General features: G+C 40.3%; 2 protein-coding genes across 5 annotated transcripts in view; both read right to left on the reverse strand.

Annotated features, from left to right (window-relative positions):
* Window positions 1–7, reverse strand: part of ppp1r21 (protein phosphatase 1, regulatory subunit 21) — an 18,166-nt gene extending 18,159 nt beyond the window's left edge. The window contains exon 1 of one of the 2 annotated variants that reach the window (XM_037782822.1): window positions 1–7. This exon is cut by the window's left edge and continues 629 nt beyond it. The gene's annotated coding sequence lies outside the window, so the exon portion shown is untranslated. The other variant, XM_037782821.1, reaches the window with a different exon arrangement.
* A 2,366-nt stretch (window positions 8–2,373) lies between these two features.
* Window positions 2,374–25,459, reverse strand: foxn2a (forkhead box N2a). Of its 3 annotated transcripts, XM_037782498.1 has the most exons (6): window positions 25,250–25,458; window positions 12,615–13,192; window positions 8,991–9,115; window positions 7,934–7,980; window positions 7,233–7,301; window positions 2,374–6,150 (listed from the first exon to the last, which is right to left on the reverse strand). In XM_037782498.1, exons 2-6 carry the CDS (start codon window positions 13,176–13,178, stop codon window positions 5,726–5,728), a joined length of 1,230 nt encoding a protein of 409 aa, XP_037638426.1. In that variant the 5' UTR covers window positions 13,179–13,192; window positions 25,250–25,458; the 3' UTR covers window positions 2,374–5,725. The 3 variants fall into 3 exon arrangements, with proteins under 3 accessions (XP_037638426.1, XP_037638427.1, XP_037638429.1); XM_037782499.1 differs by lacking the exon at window positions 7,233–7,301 and having other exon boundaries at window positions 25,250–25,459; XM_037782501.1 differs by lacking the exons at window positions 2,374–6,150; window positions 7,233–7,301 and adding an exon at window positions 7,322–7,785 and having other exon boundaries at window positions 25,250–25,459.

A 25,459-nucleotide genomic window follows, 5' to 3' on the forward strand; every position in this document is an offset into this window, starting at 1 on the left:
TGTAAACAGGCTGCCCTCTAGTGGTGGAAGGTCTCTATAGATAGCCATTTATATACAGTATATATATATATTAAAGAAAAAAAGTATATATATATATATTAAAGAAAACAAAATATATATATATATATTCAAGAAAAAAATATATGTATATATTAAAGAAAAAAAATACATATTATTATTTTTTTAATCTGTCATAATAATTAATATCATATTCAGACCTTTCTATAATCACCTGTAGAGATGATTACAATATATTACAGTATATTTCAGAGTATTAAACTACTTTATTAGCCTACAACTAAGTATTACAAGTCGAAGTACATAAGTTATCAAGTATAAAAAATATAAAAGTACTCATAATGAAGAATTGTCCACTTCAGAGTGTCATACTAATTTATATAATTATGTAATTTGGAATATTATTATTGATTAATTCATATATAATAACTAATGTAATATATACTAATATACTATTGTAATATATATACATATATATGATTAATTAACTAATGTATACATAGTGTATATATATATATATATATATATATATATATATATGATATATATGATTTTTTTGTCAACTTGGGCATTATTAGACTTCATGAATAGCAGTAAACACCTGTTCGTCCTATTGGTTGATTTGATTTAAGTGGCATTTTTAAAGGAAATAGAGTGAACACTGGTAAAAACAATGACTTAGAGACACTTTCCATATATATATATATATATATTGCATTAGTTAATCAATAATAATATTCCAAATTATATAAAATAGTATGACACTCTGAAGGGGACAATTCTTCATAATGAGTACTTTTATATTTTTTATACTTGATAACTTATGTACCTTGACTTATAATACTTAGTTGTAGGCTAATAAAGTAGTTTAACACTCTAAAATATACTGTAATATATTGTACTCATCTCTACAGGTGATTATATAGGAAGGTATGAATATGATATAAATTATTTTGATAGATTAAAGAGAAAAAAATATTAAGAAAAAAGGGTACACTTTGTGACATTACACTGGTGATATACTATACTATAAAATATACTGTAATATATTGTACCCATTTGTACATTTGTTTGTACAGGTGAATATAAGAAGGTCTGAATATGATATTAGTATGACAGAAAATAGAGATACTATTATTATAACATCCTTTCCTCACCCTTTATCTATAACTAATGCCATTTACAATTAAGTGCTGTGATGTCACTGCTAAATCATTTACTGCTGAGTTTGAGTGAGGTACGGGTTGCATTAACAAAAACAAGGTCAGAAATCACACGCGGGTTGTTGTAGCACTGTGGAAGATAGTCTGGGTGATTTCCCCTTTAAAACGCACATGACCTCGTTTAGACTAGAAGTGAAATGACATGTTGCTAATGCAGCCATCACTGCTCAAATCCTACAAGATTAATTTCACCTAATCCATAATAATCTCTTTATATTTTCACCACATAGTATGACTATTTCTTTAAAGAAACTATAACTGTGGAGTTCTTATTTTATAAGATGTTAAATTTGTAAAAATATTCACAAAAAGAGGGATTTGTTTTGTACGAAAGAGACATTTCCTCTGCTGCTGTTTCACTATCCCTGATCTTAAATGCATACAGGCAAAACACAAACTCTCTGACACGCACACCACAGCCAGTGGCTCCAGCATTGTCTGGTTGCCTGGCAACTGTCGGCGTGGCGTGGTTGCTAGGGCCGTGTGGGAGGGGGGGAGGTGATGCTGCTCTGATTTCCAGCTGAATTGAGGCAGTCAGTAGGGAGAAGCCCCCCTCTTCCAGTCGACACACAGGACTCTATTGAACAATAGAGCCGTGCCAATGGGCCTGAGGCTAGTCAGACGAGCCCTTGTTCAGGGTCACACTGTGTTCATCCCACAGTCCTCCATGACTAATTAACTTACAGCGAAGAGTGTCGTTAGGACATCTGATGATGCATCCATCACTGGCACAGCCCTGGAATTTACATTAATGCGAGGTGTGTTTCTGGCTGCCTGCCATGTTGGTGCAATCAAAAAAAACATGCAGAAGAAAAGAAGTGTGGTGGAGCCGCCACACGTACTGCTGAGCACAGCTTGGCCAGTCAAAACAGCTCTGAACTGCTGGGCTCGGTGGGAAATATTTGCAAGCTGTAACACGGTTATGTGAAAACTGAGAAGCCAGCCACATGGAGAGGTAGCTATTCTAAAGAATAGACTATTATTAGCTTTAATATGTCGATCTTGTGGCCTTCACAGCAGGTGGCAATGTTGATCAAAAATGTAGCTAGTGTAGGCTACTAATGTAAAGTGATGTTGTGAAGTCTTATGACAAAATGCTGCTCAGACTACAATAAAAAGATGCTCACAGCGATAACAAGAACAGGTTTTTATTAATATTTTGTAATACCATATATAATGCAATTGCATATCTTTGGCGAAAATAAATCTTATAAACATTTTATCAACAGAGGTTAGCGTACAAAAACCAAAAAGGTGTGTCGGTCCAATAGACATGGCAGACAACTGACACAAACTGATACTGGGTTGGCAGCTTTGTCGAATGCAACAAAATGTTCATCATACCCTTATAGGAACTGCAACAGAAATTATGAGAATCACATAATCAATATTCAATAACAACTGCTGAGCAATGAAGCAGCTGGGTTTTTTTTTAAGTTGGGTAAGTTGGACCCCAAAATGTTTAGGGAGCTCATCCACAGATCTGACTCAGTGTCACTTTGAGACCAACATAATGTTTCTGTTGCAAGTGCTACAGAAAGAACGAGGGAGCTTTTTCCTCTACAAGTCTCTCCATAATTTCTCTGCAGTTATACTTTAATGTAGGTCTGAAGCCACACAGCAGCAGCCTGGGGACTGAGCGAGTCTGATCCAGTTTTCACTCATTTTCTAAACATTTCAACATCCCATAACAATACCTGGAAGCATGAGTTATGAGTGGCAGTCATTTTTTGAGGACTCTAAAATCTGCAATGAGAAGATCGAGAGCTAATCTTCAATTTGTGACTACTTAAGTCATAATATCTAAACATAAACATGAGACAAATGTAAAAAAAAAAAGAAATGATTCAATCATCTTCGATGAACTTCTACAGTACATGGGGGAATGTGTCCATCTTAAATTTTATACCCCAGCTGTACATCAATTTTGGCAACAAAGGTTTCAGGATCAATGTTAATAAACTATCCAGCCTAACAAAAAGCAAAACAAAACATCAAGAAAACCTGGCAGTCATGGTTAAATTGAAAAAAAAATAAAAACACCCGCTCTAAAGACAATAGACATTGGCAAAATACTTAATCACTATAACATAGTGAAAGAAAAAAAAGGTGTATTGCTGTAAAATAAAAGGAGAAAAATAAAATACTTATTAAGAGGAGTTCACAGAGGGAGAAAAATAAAATGTGCCTAGTCACTCGTTTCACATGACCAGCGTTTGATAGAGTATGCATTCAATAATCCCATAAATTAATGTCATAAATAAGGTGATGATTAATGAACAATAATTTGTTCTTTTTTTTCACAGCTAAACAAGACCAGTGTATGCAAGTAGTACTTCTGAGAACTGCAGCTTACTCTGCTGAGAACAGTTCCCACTCTAAAGCGACAAAAATAACCCCAAAACATCGGTTAAGTCACTGTACTGACCAGCGTCCTCTCCCATTTCCTGTTCGGATGATTCAGAAAAACGCGGGCATTGTTACTCTTTAACTACATTGTGGCAGCGGGGGAATATAGTGGCCATGGCCCTTTTTGCAGTTTTACATCAGTGTGGCACAAGAAAATGTTTGGCACTGACCATGCATGCTATACTAACAGTCACTGTGACAACGTGATCTAGTACTGTGGGAAGAAATAAGATAATTTTCAGTGTTACCCATGTTGTGAGCTTCCATGCTACTTTTGTATTGTAACGCTAGCCTTTTTAAAAAAGTTCAACTGAGAATATGTGGCCTTTTATGCAACTTCCCCTTGGTGAACTGCATGCAATCAACTGACAATAAACACTCCATTTCACAGCTTGAGAAGAGAGCGTGCACTTCCTTATTTTGTTCTAGGAGGAAGAGCAAGGACGAAACACTAGCGGCCAGCCAGAACTGAGGGCACAACATGAGAGCAGCACGGTCTTCAACATCTCGCCCGCGAGCGACTGCACATACAAAGTCCAGTTCTCTCTCTGGCCGTGTTACTACATTATATCCCCTTCTCGTTTCTTTACGCTTGAATATGCACTATGGCCTGCACCTATTTGAACCAGAACTGTGAATTAACTTCGCCGCCAAGATCAGCCGACAGAAAATTAGCTGTATAATTTTGTAATTTTCTAAAGTATATGGTTCAAAAAACAAGAGGAATACACAGAGGTATAATCAAACTGCAAACCAAAATAATGGAGCGAGGAAGCTGTGATAATTTACTGTCCGCTCCTGTTTCTGACTATTAACCAGCTCTGCGTTCAAAAAGGACCAGAAGCAAGCAAGAGTGCCAATCAGCCCAACAATACAGCTGGAGCAAGGAGATCTGTCATTACACCAATCACATTCATTTGGAGCAGTAGGACTACTTTGTCAGTAGAAGAAAAAAGGGTTTGACTATTTCAAACTCTTTCCTGTCATCTCAGGTTTAGGCTGAAGTCAACATGCACTATGATACACACACAGAAATAGAAAATAAAAATCTATGGAGGATAACCTATGAACACGCAGTGAACATCTGGCAACAACGTGGCAGATGTCCACTTTGCATAGGCCGTCACCAAACATGTGAATATATGTCTGCACGATAAATGTCAAAAAACACACTGATGAATGAAAGGGATTGATGAGGGATGAGCAGTGGATTTGCAAAAACAAAAAGGAACACAGCTTTCATGTGTAAATGGCCGCACAAAACTGAGCGAAGTAGCATAGCTAACTTTGCAACTAAATTTGGCAGTGGCAGAGTAATACTATTTCCACGTCTTGCTAATCCTGAAATAGAGCCGGAGCTCGTGCGTGTAAGAAGTTTATCGCATAACAAGATAATAGTACTACTCCATTCATTCTCTTAATTGTAAAGTTTAACTAGCATACTCGACTCTGAAAAATATGAAATAAAGTCAAAAAAGTTAAGGTTGTGGATTAATTATTGCATCTCTCTTACAAGAGGATTCATGGAGCAAGAATTCCTGTCAAAAACAGTGGCATTTTTTTTTTTTTCTTTAGCACAAAAAGGAGAAACCGATAACACCAGGAGGTTAGGTTTTGTCTGTTACAAACATGCACTCATTCGCTTCATAAATAGATTCACTTGGAAGAGGATACAGGTTTGAGGAGGAAGCATGCAACGCTTTGAGTTATAAAACCTTCAGCTTTTTCCCGTTTTTGTCTTTCAGAGGAAAATATTCTTGAATCACAATCTTCTAATCCAACAGAAGCAGGCAGGTCATTTTGGATAGGTTTCTTGATGGTTCTCCGTAGCCCAAACACCAACCCCCAGCAGTCACCCCCGAGTTACAAAAGTCTCTATATGGCTTTGTTCTCCTGTGTGAACGATACTATTGCCATTTGTTTTGTTGGACAGGGATATTCCCAAACAAAAAAAAAGGCTCAAAATGGCCAAGGAACGATCAGATAAGGAGAAGGAGGCACACTGGGACACACGATCAGGGGTCAGAGGTTAGGGTTCACAGGGTCCGGAGTCTGATGGGGGGCAAAAATAATCTTCATTTCCTGTTAAGTTTTGTGCTCTTGACAGTGCGTTTGGAGCCCTCCGTGCAGCTGCGTATACCGGCGAGGTGGAGCAAGGAGCCGGCGGCTTCCTTCAGCTCCTCATCCAGCTCCGGCTTGACCTCGCGTCGTGCCCTCTTGCCGGCGGGCCACTTGATGGCGGGCGGACGTCGAGGAGTCTGTTGGACGCCCCTCTCGTCCCAGAGGTCGGAGTCCTCGTCGCTGTGGAAGCCCTCGCTGCCGGCGCGGTGGGACTGCCTGCGGTCGCAGCCTCCTTCGTCCAGGGAGGAGAGAGACGAGGAGGAGGAGCGGGAGGAGCAGCGCTGCAGGGCTGCGCTGCTGTAGTTGTGGTCCTGCTTTGGATCGCTGCTCACCAGGACAGAGTCGGGTCGGGAGAGGTCCAGTGGGCTGTCAGAATCGCCTGAAGGGGAACAGAAGATAGAAAGAGTTACAGGCTTTTTACAGCATGACAAATGCTCGAAATATTGCATGTCATGTAAAACTAATTCCACAGACTCTACATATCTCATTTTAGTTTGCTTTAAACAGGTTGTGACAGAAAGCGAGTAAATCCTAATGTGACTTTACAGTAAACCAGCTATTGTTTCAGGGGGTTTTTTAAAGATTTTTTTTTTCTGAAGAAAAGGTCAGACACAGTGAACCACATACTGTAACTTTAGCTCGCTTTGTTTACAAGTATAAAGCAGAACTGAGACTTGTCTCGGCCCAAGAGGGAAAGCCCTATTTAAAAATATCTTGTTTCATGCATGTTAAAGCAGGCCATTGATGGGGAAAGTGCAAATATTAGCAACATCATATCACTCTAAAAATGATCCTTTGAGGGCTTCTGCAGTCATTGAATCAAATTAATTAAGTACAGCCTAAATAAATGATCATCTAATTTAAAATATAAACTACAACAGACAGTAAGTTTGATTAAAATAAGCCAAACTCAGCACATGAAATTAATGATTTACCATGTAGAACCAACCTGCACTGAGAGCACTCTCTGTATGACTTTAGTTGGCGTAATATTCTTCAAAAACATTTTCATATGTTAAAGGTATAGTTCAACATTTTGGGAAATACGCTCATTCGCTTTCTGGTGTTAACTAGTGAGCGTTAGAGGTGCTGGTAGGTGGATTTTGTCACCTGAGGACACAGCCAGGCTAGACGCTTCCCCCTATTTCCAGTCTTTGTTCTAAGCTAACTGGCTGCTGGTTCTAGTATTTCCCAAATGTCGAACTATTCCTTTAATATGTCTTTAAAAAGAATGTCTGCAGGAAAAATTATATGCAATCAGGTACAAGTAATGTTCTTGAAACCTTTTCTGCGCAAGAACCAACACTTTGCTTGTACAGAACAGGTGACGAACACATCACAAATTAAAGCACACAAAATAAAAGGAAGACGTAAGCAATGACAGGGGTGGTATGTCAGGAGTGTCGGAGACAAAGAGTTGGAAGAGTAGGTGAAAGTATGGCTGCTTGTGGATTCTCTTACATGGGTCAACGTGGTGCCCGGGGGCAGAGTTTAAGAGCATCATGGCAGTGGCAGCATCAATGTCAGACTCTGGAAGAGGAGAGAACATGCATGATGGTCAGTCCTAAGGTGTGAAAGCATGGTAGCATGGCATCTCTGCTAGGACTGGGATGACTGGGTTCTGTCCATCATTTTAAACTAGAGACATAGTGACCCAATCAATGCTTACTGAATGGATTGGATATGCAGACCGAAACAAACCAGAGGATGAATTGAAGCCACTGATACTGCATCCGATCTTTTCAGACCTGACAAAGTGTCTAAAAGCCTCATAGCTCACTTCTGGGGCTCTAAATTATTAATGATTACAGTGAGACTGAGTGCTCGACACTCAGCACCAGCAGAACCTCTGCCTGTCGTCAAGGTTACAAATCCAAGAGGCGGAGGGGGGAAAGAGGAGGCTGATACATCGACTGGGAGCTCGCAACATTGTGGTCTACATGAGGCATCGATGACTCGAAAGCAACAAATTAAAGTTGAGGATACAAGCACAGTGATGCTGAATGTTCTGGGGCTGAAATGTGAACAGGCAACATAATCAAAATACTGCACAAACACAAGCTAAAAAAAACAGCAGTGATTGGAATTTCTATATGTCTGATTTTAATGCACATATCCAAACATAAAAAAAAACAACAGAGATACGTTTGCTTCTGTCTCACCTTTGAATGAGCAGCCTTGTAGAAAGAGATGAGGGGGTGAGGAGGCACTGCAGAAGGTAAACAAAAACACAAAGGGGTCAGTTTTTGAGTTTGCAAAAGAAGAAGATGTAAAGAAAAGTTAAATGTGACCCTTCGAAACTTTCATTTATTTAAAAGGATTGAATGTCAAATAAATAGAAATAAAGAAAAATCTGTTATGATGTGCTTCACTAACAAAGTCCAATGAATAAATGAAATAGGGCTGTCATTCAATCAAAATATTTAATCATGATTAATCGCATGATTTTCCATAGTTAATCGCGATTATTCGCAATTAATCACACATTTTTTATCTGTTTAAAATGTACTTTAAAAGGGAGATTTGTCAGGTATTTAATACTCTTATCAACATGGGAGTGGAAAAAAATTATGCTTTATGCAAATGTATGAATATATTTATTATTGGAAATCAATTAACAACACAAAATAATGACAAATATTGTACAGAAACCCTCACAGGTACTGCATTTAGCATAAAAAAATATGCTCAAATCATAACATGGCAAACTGCAGCCCAACAGGCATCAACAGCTGTCAGTATGTCAGTGTGCTGACTTAACTATGACTTGCCCCAAACTGCATGTGATTATCATAAAGTGGGCATGTCTGTAAAGGGGAGACTCGTGGGTACCCATAGTACACATTTTCATTTACATATCTTGAGGTCAGAGGTCAATGGACCCCTTTGAAAATGGCCATGCCAGTTTTCCTCGCCAAGATTTAGAGTAAGTTTGGAGCTATTTAGCCTCCTTCGCGACAAGCTAGTATGACACGGTTGGTACCAACGGATTCCTTTGATTTATTTTAAATGATACCAGTATCTTCACACTAGCTTCAAAATCAAGCCCGCTACAACCTAAAAATTGCAAGTTGCATTAATACGTTAAAGAAATAAGTGGCATTAGTAGCATTTGCTTTAACGTGTTATTATTGCATTAACTTTGACAGCCCTAAAATGAAATATGGTAACACTGATTTGGCTAAGCCAACATCCAGATAGTGACTGATGAAAGTTTACCTGGGTGGGGAGGCGGGTGGTGTGCAGAAGGCATGTGCGGCAGGGAAGTGCTGCTTCTTAAGGGCTTGGATCAAGTTGGGGCGGTACTCAGGGTCAACACACCAGAGAGAACCTTTTCCATTGGCCTGTAGAAAAGAGGAGGGACAATCAAACTTCTAACCCAGGTTACAAAATAAGAAACATGCCAGAAGAATTTTGATTTTGTAAACCTAGATGGAAAAGAAGCATCCTGACCCATGACCATTACACAACTGCGTTACGGAGCTTTGTCTATAATCTATTCGTTGGAGTTTCCTTATAAACAAACAAAAGTTCTGTTTAAATTCAGTGTTTCTCATCAGAACTTAATGTGTGTATCTTTGAAGCCTAATGCTGTGTACATACTACGCGTGAGAAAAGCGACAAAGTGGCCAGCGTGGCCAGCTACATTGTCGGCAAGTCGCCGTTAAAGTGTTGCTCACACGCTCGTCGACGTAATAGTTGTTAAATAGTACTGGGAACTAGCCAATGGCTATATTTTTAATGGAACGGAACAGGGTGAAACAAAACGTGATTGGTTGATGTGTTTGGCGTGAGTTTGTAGCTTCATGTCACCGTCTTTCATTAAAAATGACTTGTAGAGTGTTACAGTGTTGCTCGTAGTATGAACACAGCTTTGCAAATACCGTATGTTGAACGCATTTCCTTCCCCATAATGCATTTGCAAAGCTTGATTTTAAATCATGCATTCTTTATATTCACGTTTGTTAGCTTGCATTTTCACTGCCCTTTAGAGTGTATTCTTGATATGCTTCTTTACGCGTTACCACTACGAACTGTTGGTCAGCGGAATATTTGAATTAATTAGAATATTGAAAAATCCATTTTACCTATTTTTAATCCATCAAAATGATGCAGAGTTATTTGTCAATGGGTTTACATTCACAAAGTTCTCAGCTGACAACATGTCTGTGTGCTGCATACAGTAGACTGCATTGAAAGCAGCATAGTGATGTAATAAAAGTCTCATTTTTGCACAATGGAAAAAAATGTTAAAGCACCAGTTCTTCGAGAAGCGCTACATCATAAACAAGGCAGTGGAAGACAGCAAACGCACAACTGAGAATTCCTTAACGGCCACAACAAAAGGAGGAAATAAACTGCTCCACAGCTCTGTGTGAGGAATGAATCTGTCTGTTGGTGATGTGTGCGGGAGTGTGTTAACTGTCACTTTATCTGATGGCGGCGTATTGCCCAGTCTGGGAGGAGAATAGAGCGAGGGAGGGAGGAGAATAACCTTGACTCAGATTACCAACCAGCCCTGATGCAGGAAGAAGGAAATGTCTCCATGGCAACGGAAACCACCAGCCAGTGTCATGTGAAACTGGTCTCTCAGCAGACGAAGGGCTCATGCTGTGCACCTGCATGCTGAGTGGCCTGCACTGCACCATGTTGCTACTCGCTGAGTGCTAACCGCCATTGCCTCCCGTGGTGGGAAAATATGAGGTCTAAGCCACGCGCAGACTCGGCACCATGGGCTCTACCGGTCACAAGTCTGAACTCATACCGGAGCTCAATATGGCTGCCATCGTGTCGCTCCCTGGATCAGTACAGTAACATGCAAATTATGTTGCGTCTGACACAGGTCTGACTGTAACCTTCCTGCCACTCTCTAAAACTTGAGCAACAAATGCAAACTACACTGAAGGGAAACTAAAAAACGTACAAATTCGGGATTTAGCAACATTTGAATGAAAATCTGATGACAGCTTTAGGGCTTGTTTGCTTATGTTACCAAGCCACTGTCAGTCAAATATGATCACACCACACTCCCACAGTCTTAATGAAGCAGATTAACTGACTTTATGAGTGTTAAACTCCTAATAACTCCTAATTTTTCTTTATGAGCTTTAACGTTTGAGTGTTGCATATCTATTCATGAATATTTAATGTTATAGAGAAAGATTTGAAACCATGTAACTCGTTTCTGTACCTTTCAGGGCTCAACACTAACTTTTAAAAGTGGTTGCCAGAATGGCAACCAGGCATCAGCTTTTGGTTGCCTTTGCTGAAAATATGTTTGCCATTTGTAGTCACCTTATATTTTGATTAATTAAGATTAAATCGATAAAGATTTAATCGCGATTCATTGCATGATTGTCCATAGTTGATCACATCGCAAATTTATTGTACATGTTTTATCTGTTCAAAATGTAACTTAAAGGAGATTTGTCAAGTATTTAATACTCTTATCAACATGGGAGTGGGCAAATATGCTGCTTTATGCAAATGTATGTACATATTTATTATTGGAAATCGATTAACAACACAAAACAATGACAAATATTGTCCAGAAACCTTCACAGGTACTGCATTTAGCATAACAAAATATGCTAAAATCTTAACATGGCAAACTCAAGCCCAACAGGCAACAACAGCTGTCAGTGTGTCAGTGTGCTGACTTGACTATGACTTGCCCCAAACTGCATGTGATTATCATAAAGTGGGCATGTCTATAAAGGGGAGACCCCTTACCATAGAATCCATTTTCATTCACATATCTTGAGGTCAGAGGTCAAGGGACCCCTTTGAAAATGGCCATCCCAGTTTTTCCTCGGCCCCTTGGTACCAATGGATTCTTTGGGTTTTCTAGTTTCATATGATGCCAGTATCTTCACTCTAGCTTTTTGAGCCCGCTACAAGTCACTGGTTGCTTGTTTATCCGTTCTCTCCCTTTCAAATTTTGTTTTTCTGAACCTTTGTATTCTGATTCCCACCACAGATCCATTGGCCCTTCAGCACTGAAGTCTTGGATTGTGGGTCCCTCAAGTGACACCAACATCAGCTGGTCCATCATTTCTGCCTTCATAGATGAACTGTTTTGCAGTTTGCCGTCCCAATATTTATGTTAAAAAGTGGCAAGAATTGGTTGCCAATTTCTCAAAAGAGCTGTCAATGGCAACCTAGCAACCATTACTGTCAAGCCCCGCCTTTTCTGTTCCTCACCACATTTTTCAACACAAACATCGGAAAGCTAAATGGAAATCGCAAACATTAGGAAGTAAATGAACAATTTTACAACAAACATTTCACTCATTTCCCATCAGTTCCATAGAATATGTGTGCAGGATGTGTATATCCTTTGGTCACAAGCATGTGCATATGAGAAGGTCAACTTCTGTTTTTTTTTTCTTTCTGTGCAGGAACACAAACAGAAATGAGCGTGAGTCACACGTAACTGTGCCAGGACCAGAATGACAGAGATCCTACAAACTCATCTCTGCACTGCAGGTCATGGTCGCTTCCTTCTGGCAGTGTGACGTTGAGGTTTCCGACTGTGGGATGCTGCTCTCCCTGGTTGCTCTACCTCGTAGTGCTTTGGGAGATAAAGTGTCCTATCTTAGTGTGCTGTGTTTGCATTTCCTCAGAAGGAGTATCTGTGACCTTGACTGTATTCCACCATTATCGCAGCAGAGTCAGAGGTCTCTGCGGCTGTGTTACAGTCCCCAGACACTGTCACATGAGCCACACTGCAGCTTCACATTTAAACACACTGTTTCAGGAAGCATAATCTAAACGTTGCAGTTTTCTAAGTTTAAAAAATGTGTGAGTGCATGAAAGTTAGGAGACAGTTTCATAACGTACCTTTCCCAAACTCCTCTCGACCTTGCGGAAGCATTTGTTCAGGGACAAGTTGTGACGAACTGAGTTCTTCCAGCCAGTGGGAGCATTGGAGAAATAAGGGAAGTGCTCGAGAATCCAGCCATAGATTTCTTTAACTGGCAACGATTTGCTGGGAGACTGCTCAATGGCCATGTAGATGAGGAGAGAAAACGAAAAAGGGGGCTTTGACTTCAACGAGTCCCGCTCCCTGCCTCTGCTGTGTGACGACGATGAGGAGGAGGACGACGGGCCCTGGTTGGACCCGTAGTCTCCTTCTATGTCGAAGAGGGGGCTGCCGCTGGGCTGAGCCTCCGGACCTCCCAGAGTGAAGTTCTGAAGCAGGTTCTCGTGCAACCAGTTGAGGTTGGTGAGCTCCTCATCCTCAGTACCTCCGGTACGATCCACACTGGTTGCCAGCGGACTGGATGCGCATTCCGCCTCGGGCAGCGTCCCAACGCCGCAAACACCTCTGAGCCCCGTCCGCTCCTCTTGCATACCCGGAATTTCCGTTTTCTTATCTGGTGACATCCCAATGATTGGACCCATTAAACCAAAGAGGTCTGGAGAGAGAGGAGAGAAGAGGTTGTTAATATTAAACAGCATGTAGACAAAATCACAGTTTTGGATGGTGAACTGATTTCAAAACAAAGTTGGCAGTATGAAATAACTGGATGCGACATAATGGAATGATGTGTTCCTCCAAGCGTTGACCTTGTTTTCCTTAGTCTTCCCTGGGGGCGCGCCCCCTGTGGCTGTGCCTGTCTGCCTCTATTGCACTTCCTGGCCCTCTCACTGCCCCGCTCCTCCACGCCTGGCAAGGACGGAGAGGCTCTCAGCTCTCCCTCCTCTTGACTCCAGCTGAGGACCTTCGAGGAGGTCCTCTCAAGCAACTGAACCGACTTAAGACTCCACTCCTCGACGCCCACCTCATTTCAGACAAGACCCAGCTGCTCGTTATGTGTAAATGAGCATGAAAACCATCCGACGACTGCAGGAATGAGTCTTATAGAGTGGATGGCTCTTATAGACTGATCTGCATTCAGCCAGGATCAAGTCTCAATTTGTCACATGCCAGATTAAGTAGTGTAATGAGGCTACAGGCCCAGGAGTTGTCAGTCATTTAACAGCACAAGGAAATTCAATATTGCCAGAAGCCCTGTATCATTAACCTATTTCACACAAGTACCCTTATTAATAAGACAATGATACTTTCTATACATGGGCTCAGAGGATGAATTGTTGGCTTGTCATCCACAATGATCCTGTCAAAGTGTTTAGTTCAACCCAATTAGGGCTGACCCGAATGCTTCGAAGCTTCGACCATTACCATGGTAATCAACCTCAAAATCAGTATTCGATGGGTGGTATATATATATTTATATATATATATACCACCCATCGAATATATATATATATATATATACTGTATGGATATTTGTGTTTGTTGTGTGTAGAGGTGAGTGTGTGTGTGTGTACAGTAGTGCGGCAGTGGCACTGTCCCGGGCACTGAAACGGGGGAGATGGAGACAGACAGACAGAAGCACATGTCAGCCTGCTACGCTGCTCCGCGAAGCTTCGAATACCTTTGAATATTACTCACCGAAGCTTCGAAGCCCAAAAAATGGTATTCGGGACAGCCCTAAAACCATTATTGAGCTATGATTTAAATTATAGGCACAAAAAGGTATGTCCAACTCTCAGCACACTGAAATAAGTGAATATTTGAAAATAAAATTGTGTCCAATAAACCTGAATAACTCTGTAAAACCATATAATACAAGCTATGGTGGGTGAGGCCAAGAGCACAAAGAGATCACTCTTTGGCTCAGCTCACAACAAGCTTTATGTCCTGGGTGTCACCATGACAACCATGCCATCCCTTCAATTAAGAGCAGAAATCCTACAAACAAGATATATAGACACAATAAGAAAAATAATAATCCACGCTGGCTGTATGGCTCTGCCGCAGACGAACGCCGAGCGGCCACCCTGTTAGGAAACGCTCCCGCTGCACCCGGTGGGTGGACACCAGATGCCCCGGTCAGGGGTGGTCTGGGATGTTCTGGATGCGGACCGAGATGGGAGAAGAGTTGGAAGGTTGGAGAGGTAAAAGGCGCACAGAGAGCGGTGGTGGATATCTTTTCATTTCTGTGCTAGGATAAGAATTGGGTCAAACTCGAGAGTGTTTGCACAGTGGGCGAGACAGGAGAGGGAGTGTACACACACACACACGAGCACAAATCAGTTTGTCAAAGCCAGTCAGCGAGGACATGAGGGGGAAGGAGGAGGCATTAGTGCATTGACGAAATGACCACTCAACTCTCAATGAGGGGATAAACATATAGCAGACTGATCCTATTTTGGTTTAGAGTGACTTGTAAAGCTAGGGTCATGATTCATTTAGTGGTTAAAGTGTACAAGTTTCTGTTATAATAGCAGTACATCCTGTCTGCTCTATAGGTGACGTCCTGTCAGCTACATTTCGTCTTGCATTCTGCCCTTCAATCTTCCATTGTCTGCGTTTTTATTTGTCATCACCGTTGAAATTTCTTTGTGAGCTGCAGATACTTCTGCGACAAAAAGGAAGTAAGTCAAAGAGCTTTCCAGGCCAAAGGCAAACGGACGAGCAGAGCAGACATAGGAAGGGACATCACAATAGGGAAATGCTTTTATGGAAAGACAGATAAAAACAGAAAGAGAGACCAAGAGACTGAGAGAAAAACAGAGAGAGTGAGCCAGCTGAGACTCAGTGGTAGTGAGGTAGGCTATGTAAGTTATCCTCAGTCTAGGATGAATCACAGCTCTCAGCAAAGTAGAGCAATCAGATATGTCAGGCAGCGAGAGAACTGTCCATTTGTGTTAAAAGAAAATCTCTGCTCAAGAGACCAAAACACAGAAAGATATCTCCTGACATGACAGGTTCCTCCTCTGAATGAATTTACAAATAGAAAGGGGGGGGGGACGGTGCAGACAGACATGCCTGCAGTTTTGGAGAAAAATGCAATTTATCCTTCCAAAAAAAACATTTCAGAATTAGGCTAGCCGCCGTGTGCATTTTTACAAAGCGTTTATATATTTGTGTTGATGCCAGAGAAAAAGAAAGGGTTGAGGGGTGAGGATGCCATTTGACAAGGATGCAAGGCTGTTTTACGAAGCCCTACTTTAGGCTGTTCTTTTTAAGTTTAAGTCAAGTCTAGATCCATGTAGGGTGTAAGAAAATATCGATACACACGACTATCGTCACATTATGTTGTGCGATGATGCCCGCCATCGGGCCCAACAACTATTCGATCTTGTAGCGAGCTCAGTTTTAAGTGAAGTTACTGGCATCATATGAAACTACAAAACCTCAGGAAATCCAGTGGTACAAAGTCAAACTAGCTTGTCATGAAGGAGGCTAAACAACGCTCCTCAGTTACGCTTAATTTTGGTGAGGAAAAACTGGCATGGCCATTTTCACAGGGATCTCTCTTGGCCTCTGACCTCTAAATATGTGAATGAAAATGGATTCTAAGGGTACCCACAAGTCTCCCCTTTACAGACATGCCCACTTTATGATAAACACATGCAGTTGTTGTTTGTTGTTTTTGCCTATTCTAAAATGGATGGTCATGATACGTATCATATCACCAAATTCTTGCTAATACACAGCCCTAGATCAATGACTGTGTAATCCAGTAAATGCTGATGACAAACATAAAGGTCACTGTAAAACAAGCCAACACAGGTGTGGCATCGTTTGATTAAAAGGTGTGGTGTAAGTGTTAACTGGAGTCAGAGTCGACTGTAAACACTTCACATGGTTGCCCTTTCTTCTTCATCAACAGGCCATGAATGACTGCCTGTAAACTTGATTCAGTTTTGTGGCGGGGAGATGAGAAGAAGAACTCTAGGTTAAGTGTCAGACCACTGATTAACCTTAAAGCACAAGAGAGCTTCACCTCAAGTCCATCTTCACAGCCGTGACCTCTCAGCTGGGCCCTCGGGTGCCGGAGAGCGCTTATCTTCTTTTGAGTATCTCCTCCAGAAGACCATCATTTGAATATCAACAGAGGCAGGTCGGACGAATGAGAACGCCGCCTTCCTTGCACCCAGCCAAACACACAGGAAGTGTTTTACCATGACTGCAGCTGGTCAATTACCACTGCTGTTGCAATGATCGCAGTTATCATTGCTCTTATGAAAAGGCATCAAAGAGAGGCGGCTGGGACTGCGATGAATAATGGGCCCACTAGTGTGGAGAGGGGAGCGGGAGCTAATAAGCCAGACTGGCCTGTTGACTGCAGCATCCTTGAAAATACACCAAAGCTGCAATGGCGCTGACCTGGTGGCTCATCTGCAAGTTAAAATAGCCCAGCGCACCGCCAGCCTCATCATATTCATGTGCAAACAGGCAGGCACTAACAGCAGGTGCCAAGGCACATTTTTCCCCCCTTTCAAACTGCTCTTTTATCCTGTTAAGCACTTAGCCTATTCAAATATACACAAAGACATATGGAGATAGCCTTAAGTGGCAAATCAAGCCGTTGATGTGTCAAATATGTTTCGGGGGGAATGTAAAGGAGATGATAGCAGCGGCATCGAAAATGAAGAGGCACCGGTTTGAGATGTTTTCTGGGAGCGATTCTCACGATCGGGACTCAGTTGCCACGGCAGCCAATGCTGTAAGGGAAGCAATTGTGCTCATGTCTGTGCATGAAGAGAGAGCTAATGTGGGGAGATCAATACAGGCGGAAAATGCTGAGGCCAGCAGTCTGCTGCCGTTCTCCACAAACCTGTCTGACAAAGAGCAGTGGGGAAGGCCACAGCCAACCTGGGTGTCATGGCACCGCTGACTAAGTGCCATTAAGGCATACTTTATAATACCCATTCTATGCACTTCAGTAAAAATAAATTACATATAACTTATCATTTTTATGTATATAACAGATTGCAGAACAAAAACCAAAGAGATTATGTATGTAACTGCCGTGTGTTCATGCACAGACGCACTCAAACGCCACACCCTCTTCACAAGAAATAAACCAGTTGACACAAACCAGTTACACCTCTGTCGTATATGCACAAAGGTGTGGCTGTTATTTGAAACCCTAACTGATATTTAGGTGACTACCCAGTCTGGCTGGAGCTCTAAAAATGTGAATGAGACAAAGGGGGGCTGAGTTAGAGTGGGAGAGAGAAAGAGGCTGTTCCACAGCGCCAAGTGGCAGTCTTCTTTTTTTTTTTTTTTTTAAACTGGGAGGGTCAAATTATGTCATAACAAATGAAGCGTCCATTAATGTGAAGGCTAATCAGGCGACTGTTAAAGCTAAATGATACATTTTCAAATCAAACTACTCAATGGATTAAAACGATCTGCTCGGTGCCCGAGGTGAAAGTGAATGAAAAAGCTCACACAAAGCATTACAATTGGCCCCACACTCGGCCTCGTACAAAGGAGCAGTTGTTTTTGCTCTAGTCATGTTTCAGAAGTGCTCAGTATTCACCTCACAGTTTCAAAACAGAGGACCGGGAGGGGAGGAAACACCTCCTGCCTGTTGAGGAAGTTCATTTTCAGAAAACAAATTCAGCCTTCACACAGAGACAGTTAGGCCCGCTCGCCACCAAAACAGAGGGACTCGAAGCAGCGAGAGGCCGAGAGGTAGCGCTCACTGAAGCAGCGGTGTTTACTTTGGCAATCTATGAATTCCACCAGCACGAAGCTTATAGACTGCTGACAAACACCCGGGCCGAACCTAATGTATTGACTGATGCAATCACGTTAACAGTCGGGGGAAAAACAAGCAAACAAAAACAATAGATAATTATTGTGATGTTCATCGGAGACATTAACTTCACACCGGGATTTCGAACTCAAACACACAGGACTGCACTTTGACTGTCAACAGAGGTGAGGCCTTCAAGAGTACACGCCAGCCCCCGGCCAACACTGAAACCTTATCTCTTTGGTCATGTGGCTCTAAGGTCAGTGTACAAAACACTCACCACCATTCAACTACGCAACAACATACTCATATACTTTCCAATACCAAAAGCAGCATTTGCTTTTACACTAGGGTCCAAATCCTTATAATAAATTATTAAAAGAGGATTTTTTTGTTGAAGTTTCTATATTTTTGAAGGCACAACGAACGTGCCCTTTAACAGTTCAGCTGACGTTTCAACATAAGCCCTTCCAGGAATGTGTGAGATTACTTTCCTTGTAAATACTACAAGTATTTGCAAATAATATTTAGTGTACAGGAACCCCAGAAAGCACCAGTGAGGCCCTGCAGGAAAACCAAAGACAAAAGCTTTCAATCCTGAATCATATAGCAAACTCTAATGGTATCCTTCATATGTATCCACGTCACATACAGTGGGAACACAAGATTCTCACAGAGACCCAAAGAGAAAACAGCACGAAGAAAGCTGGAAGTGCCGTGCTTTCAAAGAATGACAATATTTACTGATGCTTCTGGCGTGAGTAAATCAACTAAAGTGCATACACAGCAAAAGATGAACATGCGGTTAACACACCGGTAAAATAACATGAAGTTAGGCAACAAGTTTTCTTCTTCTGGCAGCACTGAAGGGTTGGCCATATCTGCATTTTACTTACTTTAGCCTCTTCTATTTGTCTTTCACTCACCTCTGCTGATTCAACATCAGCAGCTTCAACAAATATTTTTGGAGAACAAGGTACAAAAAAAAACAAATAATCAGCTAAAATTTAAAATCTTTAATTAGTGCTAATACCTGAGTTTCGTGTAGGGATGCACTGATACCGATACTGGATGGGATATCAGGCCGATACTGACTCAGATAGCTGGATATGGATATCTGTGACAATGGGGCCGATCTAATCAATTCAATTCCAGTTTATATGCTATAAACAATATATACTGGAATTGTATTTCCTGTTCATTTTGAAGATTTTTTTTACCGAGCTGCTGATGTACGATTTATTATTTTAATAATAAATAAATTTCAGTATTTTTTTTTATCTATGTATTTATGTGTTGCATTTTGTTTTACAAAGTTAGTAAAGCAATTAAGTAAAACCTGCTGTTGCCTTACACATAAAAGAATGATCCCAGTCACTTCCACACAGTGAAGCATACAGCTTATTAATTAAACACTGGTATCGCTATCGGTATCGGGACTGAAAAAGTCAGATCGGTCGGTGCATCCCTAGTTTCATGGATGAAGTGCTACATTTTTTTAGTAGCTACGTTTTTTGGATAATATAATCTTATTTACCCTTTTTTCACATCGAACAAAATAAGTTAAACTTCTCTAAAGAATCTAATGTCTTTAAACAAATGGGCCTACAAGAACATTTCTTGTAGACCCATTTGTACCAACTCTCAGTACGAGGAAAGTTTCAATATGGAGTGCAAAAAAATTTAGATTTGTTAGTACCTAGCCATAACTTTCACCACCACTATAAATAATGCATACACATTGTTGGTACCACACAAGTGCATGGCCTCTGTTACATCTGCTCAAATGAAGTTTACTATAAATTTTTCATCAAACTTTTTTTTTTGCAACAAATCACCATGGTGATGTGATGACAATGTAAGACTTTTAAAAATAGCAAACGTGCTCTAGTAAACTGAGCTGCGTGCTTATTCATGGATTGAGCTGATTCAAGTACAGAGCCCAGTATAAAACTCTCATTCAAATAACCCTGTATGACACATCAGTTAAACTTATATTTCATTACGTCCAAATACCTAACCAGCCCTACCAGTGCTGTTAATGACTATTGTTTTACAACTGTCTGTGGCACCTTGGTTGGCACTGGTCACAAAATGTTGGTGAACTGACAATACAATCCCCATTCAGCTCCACACATGCTAGAAGATCCTGATAATTTGCACACAAGCTTGTCAGCCTGCGTCGTTGTTGTCATACTGCCATCAATTAAATAAATCCCGTTAATTCAGCCAGGGGTGATGAGACAAAGACCCATTGTGACACAGGACACACAGCCTTGCTTCCCTCTTCCTTTCTCTCAATCAAGGAAACGGTCGCATCAGTGTTGTTTTCAATGAGGCTGGCCCTAATGGGCCGCGTCTTGAGTCAGTCCGGGGGCGGGCGGAGGGGGGGGGGCTGCTCACTATAGAGTCAGTGCATAACCACTGTGACCAATCAAGAGACGTAAAACAATAACTGGAGTAGACGGAGGGGCGCCACAACAGGAATACACACATTGCCCATATGCAACCAGGAAAAACTGAGGGGGAAACTCAAAACATTCACTTTCAAACTATGTATTTTTAGATTTGCAGAAGCTTTTTGTTGATGTCATGACATTACCTACAATCCGTTGACCCCAGTGTGTAAACTAGTGACAGCTGTTAAAGCACAGGGGATTCAAAACAGATGCCATTTAGCTGTATACCCTGATCTCTAAATGATGTGACACATCACAAAAACACAGACAAGTTGATAATCTGAACAGGACAAAAGAAAACAAAAGGAGGGAGGCAGCGAATGCCTCTACAGGCGTTCATATTTGCATCTCAAATTCAGAGCTACCGCCTATGTTTGATTAGCAAAATGTCACACAGACCCAAGAAGACTTCAAACTCCTGGGGATATCCCTCCTTAAAAACACAAACAGGGGGGTGTGAGCAGGTGATGAAACACACATGTGCAGCTTTAATTATTCAAGCAAACCACCACAATACTGCACGAAGCAGTAAACTCCACAAGCCAGACAAGTCCAACGTCAGCAGTTAAGAGCTGGAGCTCGCTGATTGGCGACTGATCTCAGACAGAGATGTGGTTGTTCAATTTAACAACCTTAATAATGGGAGGTAGAAAAAGACACATTCTTTATAAAAAAAACAACAGCCTAGGAAGACTTTCTTTGGTTGACTTACACTAAAGCAACAAAGATTGTCTACTTTCACTTCCTGTACAACACGCTGTTAATTCATTTTAAATCATTTTCCACTTTAAATGTGTAAAAACACTGCAATGTGCACACAACAACCTAATTATGGGAATGCAGTTACTTCAAGTGAACAATGACTGCCAACTACCTTTTTCTGCCAATCATCTAATTATTCAACCTCTTCCATTATAGCTATTTAAAACGGTCAGATAAATCAAAGTCACATATGACTTGGTAATTACAAGGTGTTCAGAGAACAGTGGGTTATAAAGCTTTGAGCTTTTCTGTTTAGCCATCCCCTGAGAAACCAGGTTTAGACTGTGTTGAGCAATTCCAGAAAAAGTTTCTGCCACATGGGGCAGCTTTCGTAATGGATTTAAAACCACAGTTCAGTCATGTAGCTACAAAGAACATGGTGGATTTCAGAGGACGCAACCTTTCATTTGCTCTGGGTCAGAGTACACAATTCTGTGATAAGACTGATTACATGGCAACACCACCATTTTGAAGTGCAGATTCTTTACCACTCTTGTTAAGATATGGGGGGGTAACAGCTACAAGCTACAATGAAGTACCATTTCCTTATTTATAGATATTTTATACATTATATTCAGTGTGTTGTGATGACTGAACAAGACGACGGAGCTCCACTAGATCTAAAATGTACCTACTAGAAATTCACTTGATAAAAAAATGTTGTGCTACGGTGGTCCCTTTTGTCACATTGCCTCATTGTTATCATACATCCTCTGAGGAACATATTCCTGTTCAGTCATCTGTACAGTACAATGGAGCAACTTCTCAGAAAAGTGACACCAATGTGTTTACCGAGTTGTAAAAATGAAGCGTAGCCTTCACGGGAGTTCTAGAGGAGCTTGAGATATATTTGATAACACTGTGTCTACCACTGTGTTGGTATAGCCAAAACATGGAGATGGAGTAATACATTGGAGTATGTGACTCTGACTGTCAAGGCATTACTCTTTTGGAAAATGTTTCAATGAATTTATCAAGCAGACCAATACCCCAGGGTTCACCGACAAGATTGTGACAAAAAAAAAGATACTCAATCAATTGTCACATCCATGGATTTAACCATGAATCAGAATGTGTTTTAATGTGTCCTGTATGGATGTGATATGTTGTTTTTGCACATACGAACCAAAGACAAATTTCTGCCTTTTGTACACGAAAAGCAGACAATAAAGTATTTTCTATCGACTAGTTGTAAATAAATTTCAATCTCGTGCTATCATCAGTAAAAAAGCATCTGATCCTCAAATGTGCTAGTTACATTTTCAAACATTGTGCACTGTGAGCAGACCCTTAAGAAAAGATTATATTCACAAAAAAAGACTGGGCAGTCTGCCTCCTAGTTCACCTGTATTTCACCTCTTACCAAGGAAGAAAAAAAAAACTCAAACCACAGAGTAAAGCCATCTATGGTAACTACAATGTCTTAGAGGCCTATTCCAGCAATTCAAATAACCATATGATGGCGCACAACTAAACATAATTCAACTCCACTGACAATACTTTAGATCCCTGTAGTTATTAAAGCCATTTCACATGAGCAATAACAGCATCACTGGGTTACGACAAGTCTTATTTATAGTAATGAATGTCAGTAAAGTTAGCAGACGCTCATCTATTCTGGGAGTCCTTACCCTTCAGAGGCTTCACTACATACAAACAAACATGTACAGGAGTGGGATACATGCTAGAAACAACAGATGGTTTGACCTTACAACATGACCATGGAGATTCTGGCACAATAAAAATAATGGCAGATTGACAACATCTGTTTCTTTTTTGTGTCTTTTTCTGTCCCTTAAGCTCCTGTTGCCTTTGTCTTCTATGTATCACTAGGGCTTTAACAACTGTCAAGCAAGAAGAAAGGGACGTCAGTCTACATTAATGTCATAACCTCACAAAGGAAAAAGACATTTTTACCATCACTTTTTTTTTCTTCCCAAATAGAAACCTCAGAGCACACAATGAATTTTAGATGAGGTTTTGTCCAATTCAGTAAATACAACACTAACGGGCAGCAGGTAGAGAGACTAATATTGTCCTCTTTTGGCTTATGTGTAGTAACTTATTGTTTTGATACCACTGGTTACGGGTTGTAGTTTTCTCATTATTTGGTCTTTATGTTTTGTTCTTTTATTGTTGTTTTTATTTTGTCTGTATTTCATTGTATCTGTGCAAGCACTTTGAAACTATGTTTAGAAAGGTGCTATACAAATAAAGATTATTATTATTATTATAGATTATTATAAAGGGGCAGATATAAAGTATATGAATTCAACAACAACATATATATATATATCAAACTGGATTAAACAGAAATATTTTTTTCCTACACTGACATTTGTTTTTGTTCTTTTATTGTTGTTTTTATTTTGTCTGTATTTCATTGTATCTGTGAAAGCACTTTGAAACTATGTTTAGAAAGGTGCTATACAAATAAAGATTATTATTATTATAGATTATTATAAAGGGGCATATATAAAGTATATGAATTCAACAAAACCATAAATATATATATAAAAACTGGATTAAACAGATATTTTTTTCCTACACTGACATTTGTTTTTGTTCTTTTATTGTTGTTTTTATTTTGTCTGTTTTTCATTGTATCTGTGCAAGCACTTTGAAACTATATTTAGAAAGGAGCTATAAAAATAAAGATTATTATTATTATAGATTATTATAAAGGGGCAGATATAAAGTATATGAACTCAACAACAACATATATATCAAACTGGATTAAACAGAGATATTTTTTCCTACACTGACATTGTTTTGTAGAGCACTCTCTGAATCTGGGACAATCTTGTGATAATCCATTACATCATGTGCTTAGCTAGCCAGTGTAGCCTCCCCAAACCTCTGGAACAAGTCGATATATATACCATGAAATATAACAAAGATATGAGGGTGAAATTATGAATTAAAAACTATTGAATACCGCTGCCTATACTACATTAACTTAACTTGAGAAACTACTCATTTAATGACACACAAAGTGGAAGCCAGGTGGGGGAAACATTATTTGTATGACTGTTTTGTTGTATTCTTCTATGATTGTAATCCACAACACGTCCTATGTATATTCACTAATTTCCTGTAAACTTGTAAAAATGTAATAAAGTCTTTAAAACAAAAATTAACAGAAAAGTGCTGTTAGCAAAGAAAACTAATATGGTTTGTAGCTATAATGCTAAAGTAGACCCACTAGACTACACACTCACAAGCAGCCACATAACACAATGAGGAATATACAAAGTTACACGTAACGACGTGGACTATTGCACAACACTTCCAGACAACACGAAGCAACTTATCTCTGCTGTTAGTCACGTTTTGTTCAGCTTTAACTCGAGTACTAGCTTGCTACTAGCACTAGTAGCGTTAGCACATTAGCTCGGTGAAGCTAAATCTACTGCTAGCATCACATTTTAACTATATAGACTATCATAGTGATTATATGTTAATATATCAAACGATAGCTGTGGTTAGTAGCTATAAATGTGAGCCAGGAGCGCAGATATAAGTGACGTTAACATGAGCTAGCTTGGCCACATGCTGTCGCTTGTTTCTGCCATGCTGGCTGCTCTCTCTAAGCAAAGTCACTTGACCACATTTCACTTTTTCGACAACACACAAGCCACCACCAGAAACACTCTGTTTGTCGTATTAAAAAGACGATTAAAATACTCACAATCATGCACGGCGTGCCTCCAACGCGGTATATGTTTTAAAAAGACCACGTCTTGTGCGCAGTTTGTATAATTCAGATAGTCTGTGTCTGTCTCACACTACACAATGTCAAGAGATCAGATCAGCAGCTGCTTCCTTCCATACACGCAGCCAGCAGCGCCGCAGATCACTACACAGCGCCACGGCAACGCTTACCAAACCCCGAGCCGTC

This window comes from Sebastes umbrosus, chromosome 10 (genome assembly GCF_015220745.1).
Source record: "Sebastes umbrosus isolate fSebUmb1 chromosome 10, fSebUmb1.pri, whole genome shotgun sequence".
NCBI classification, from domain to species: Eukaryota; Metazoa; Chordata; class Actinopteri; order Perciformes; family Sebastidae; genus Sebastes; species Sebastes umbrosus.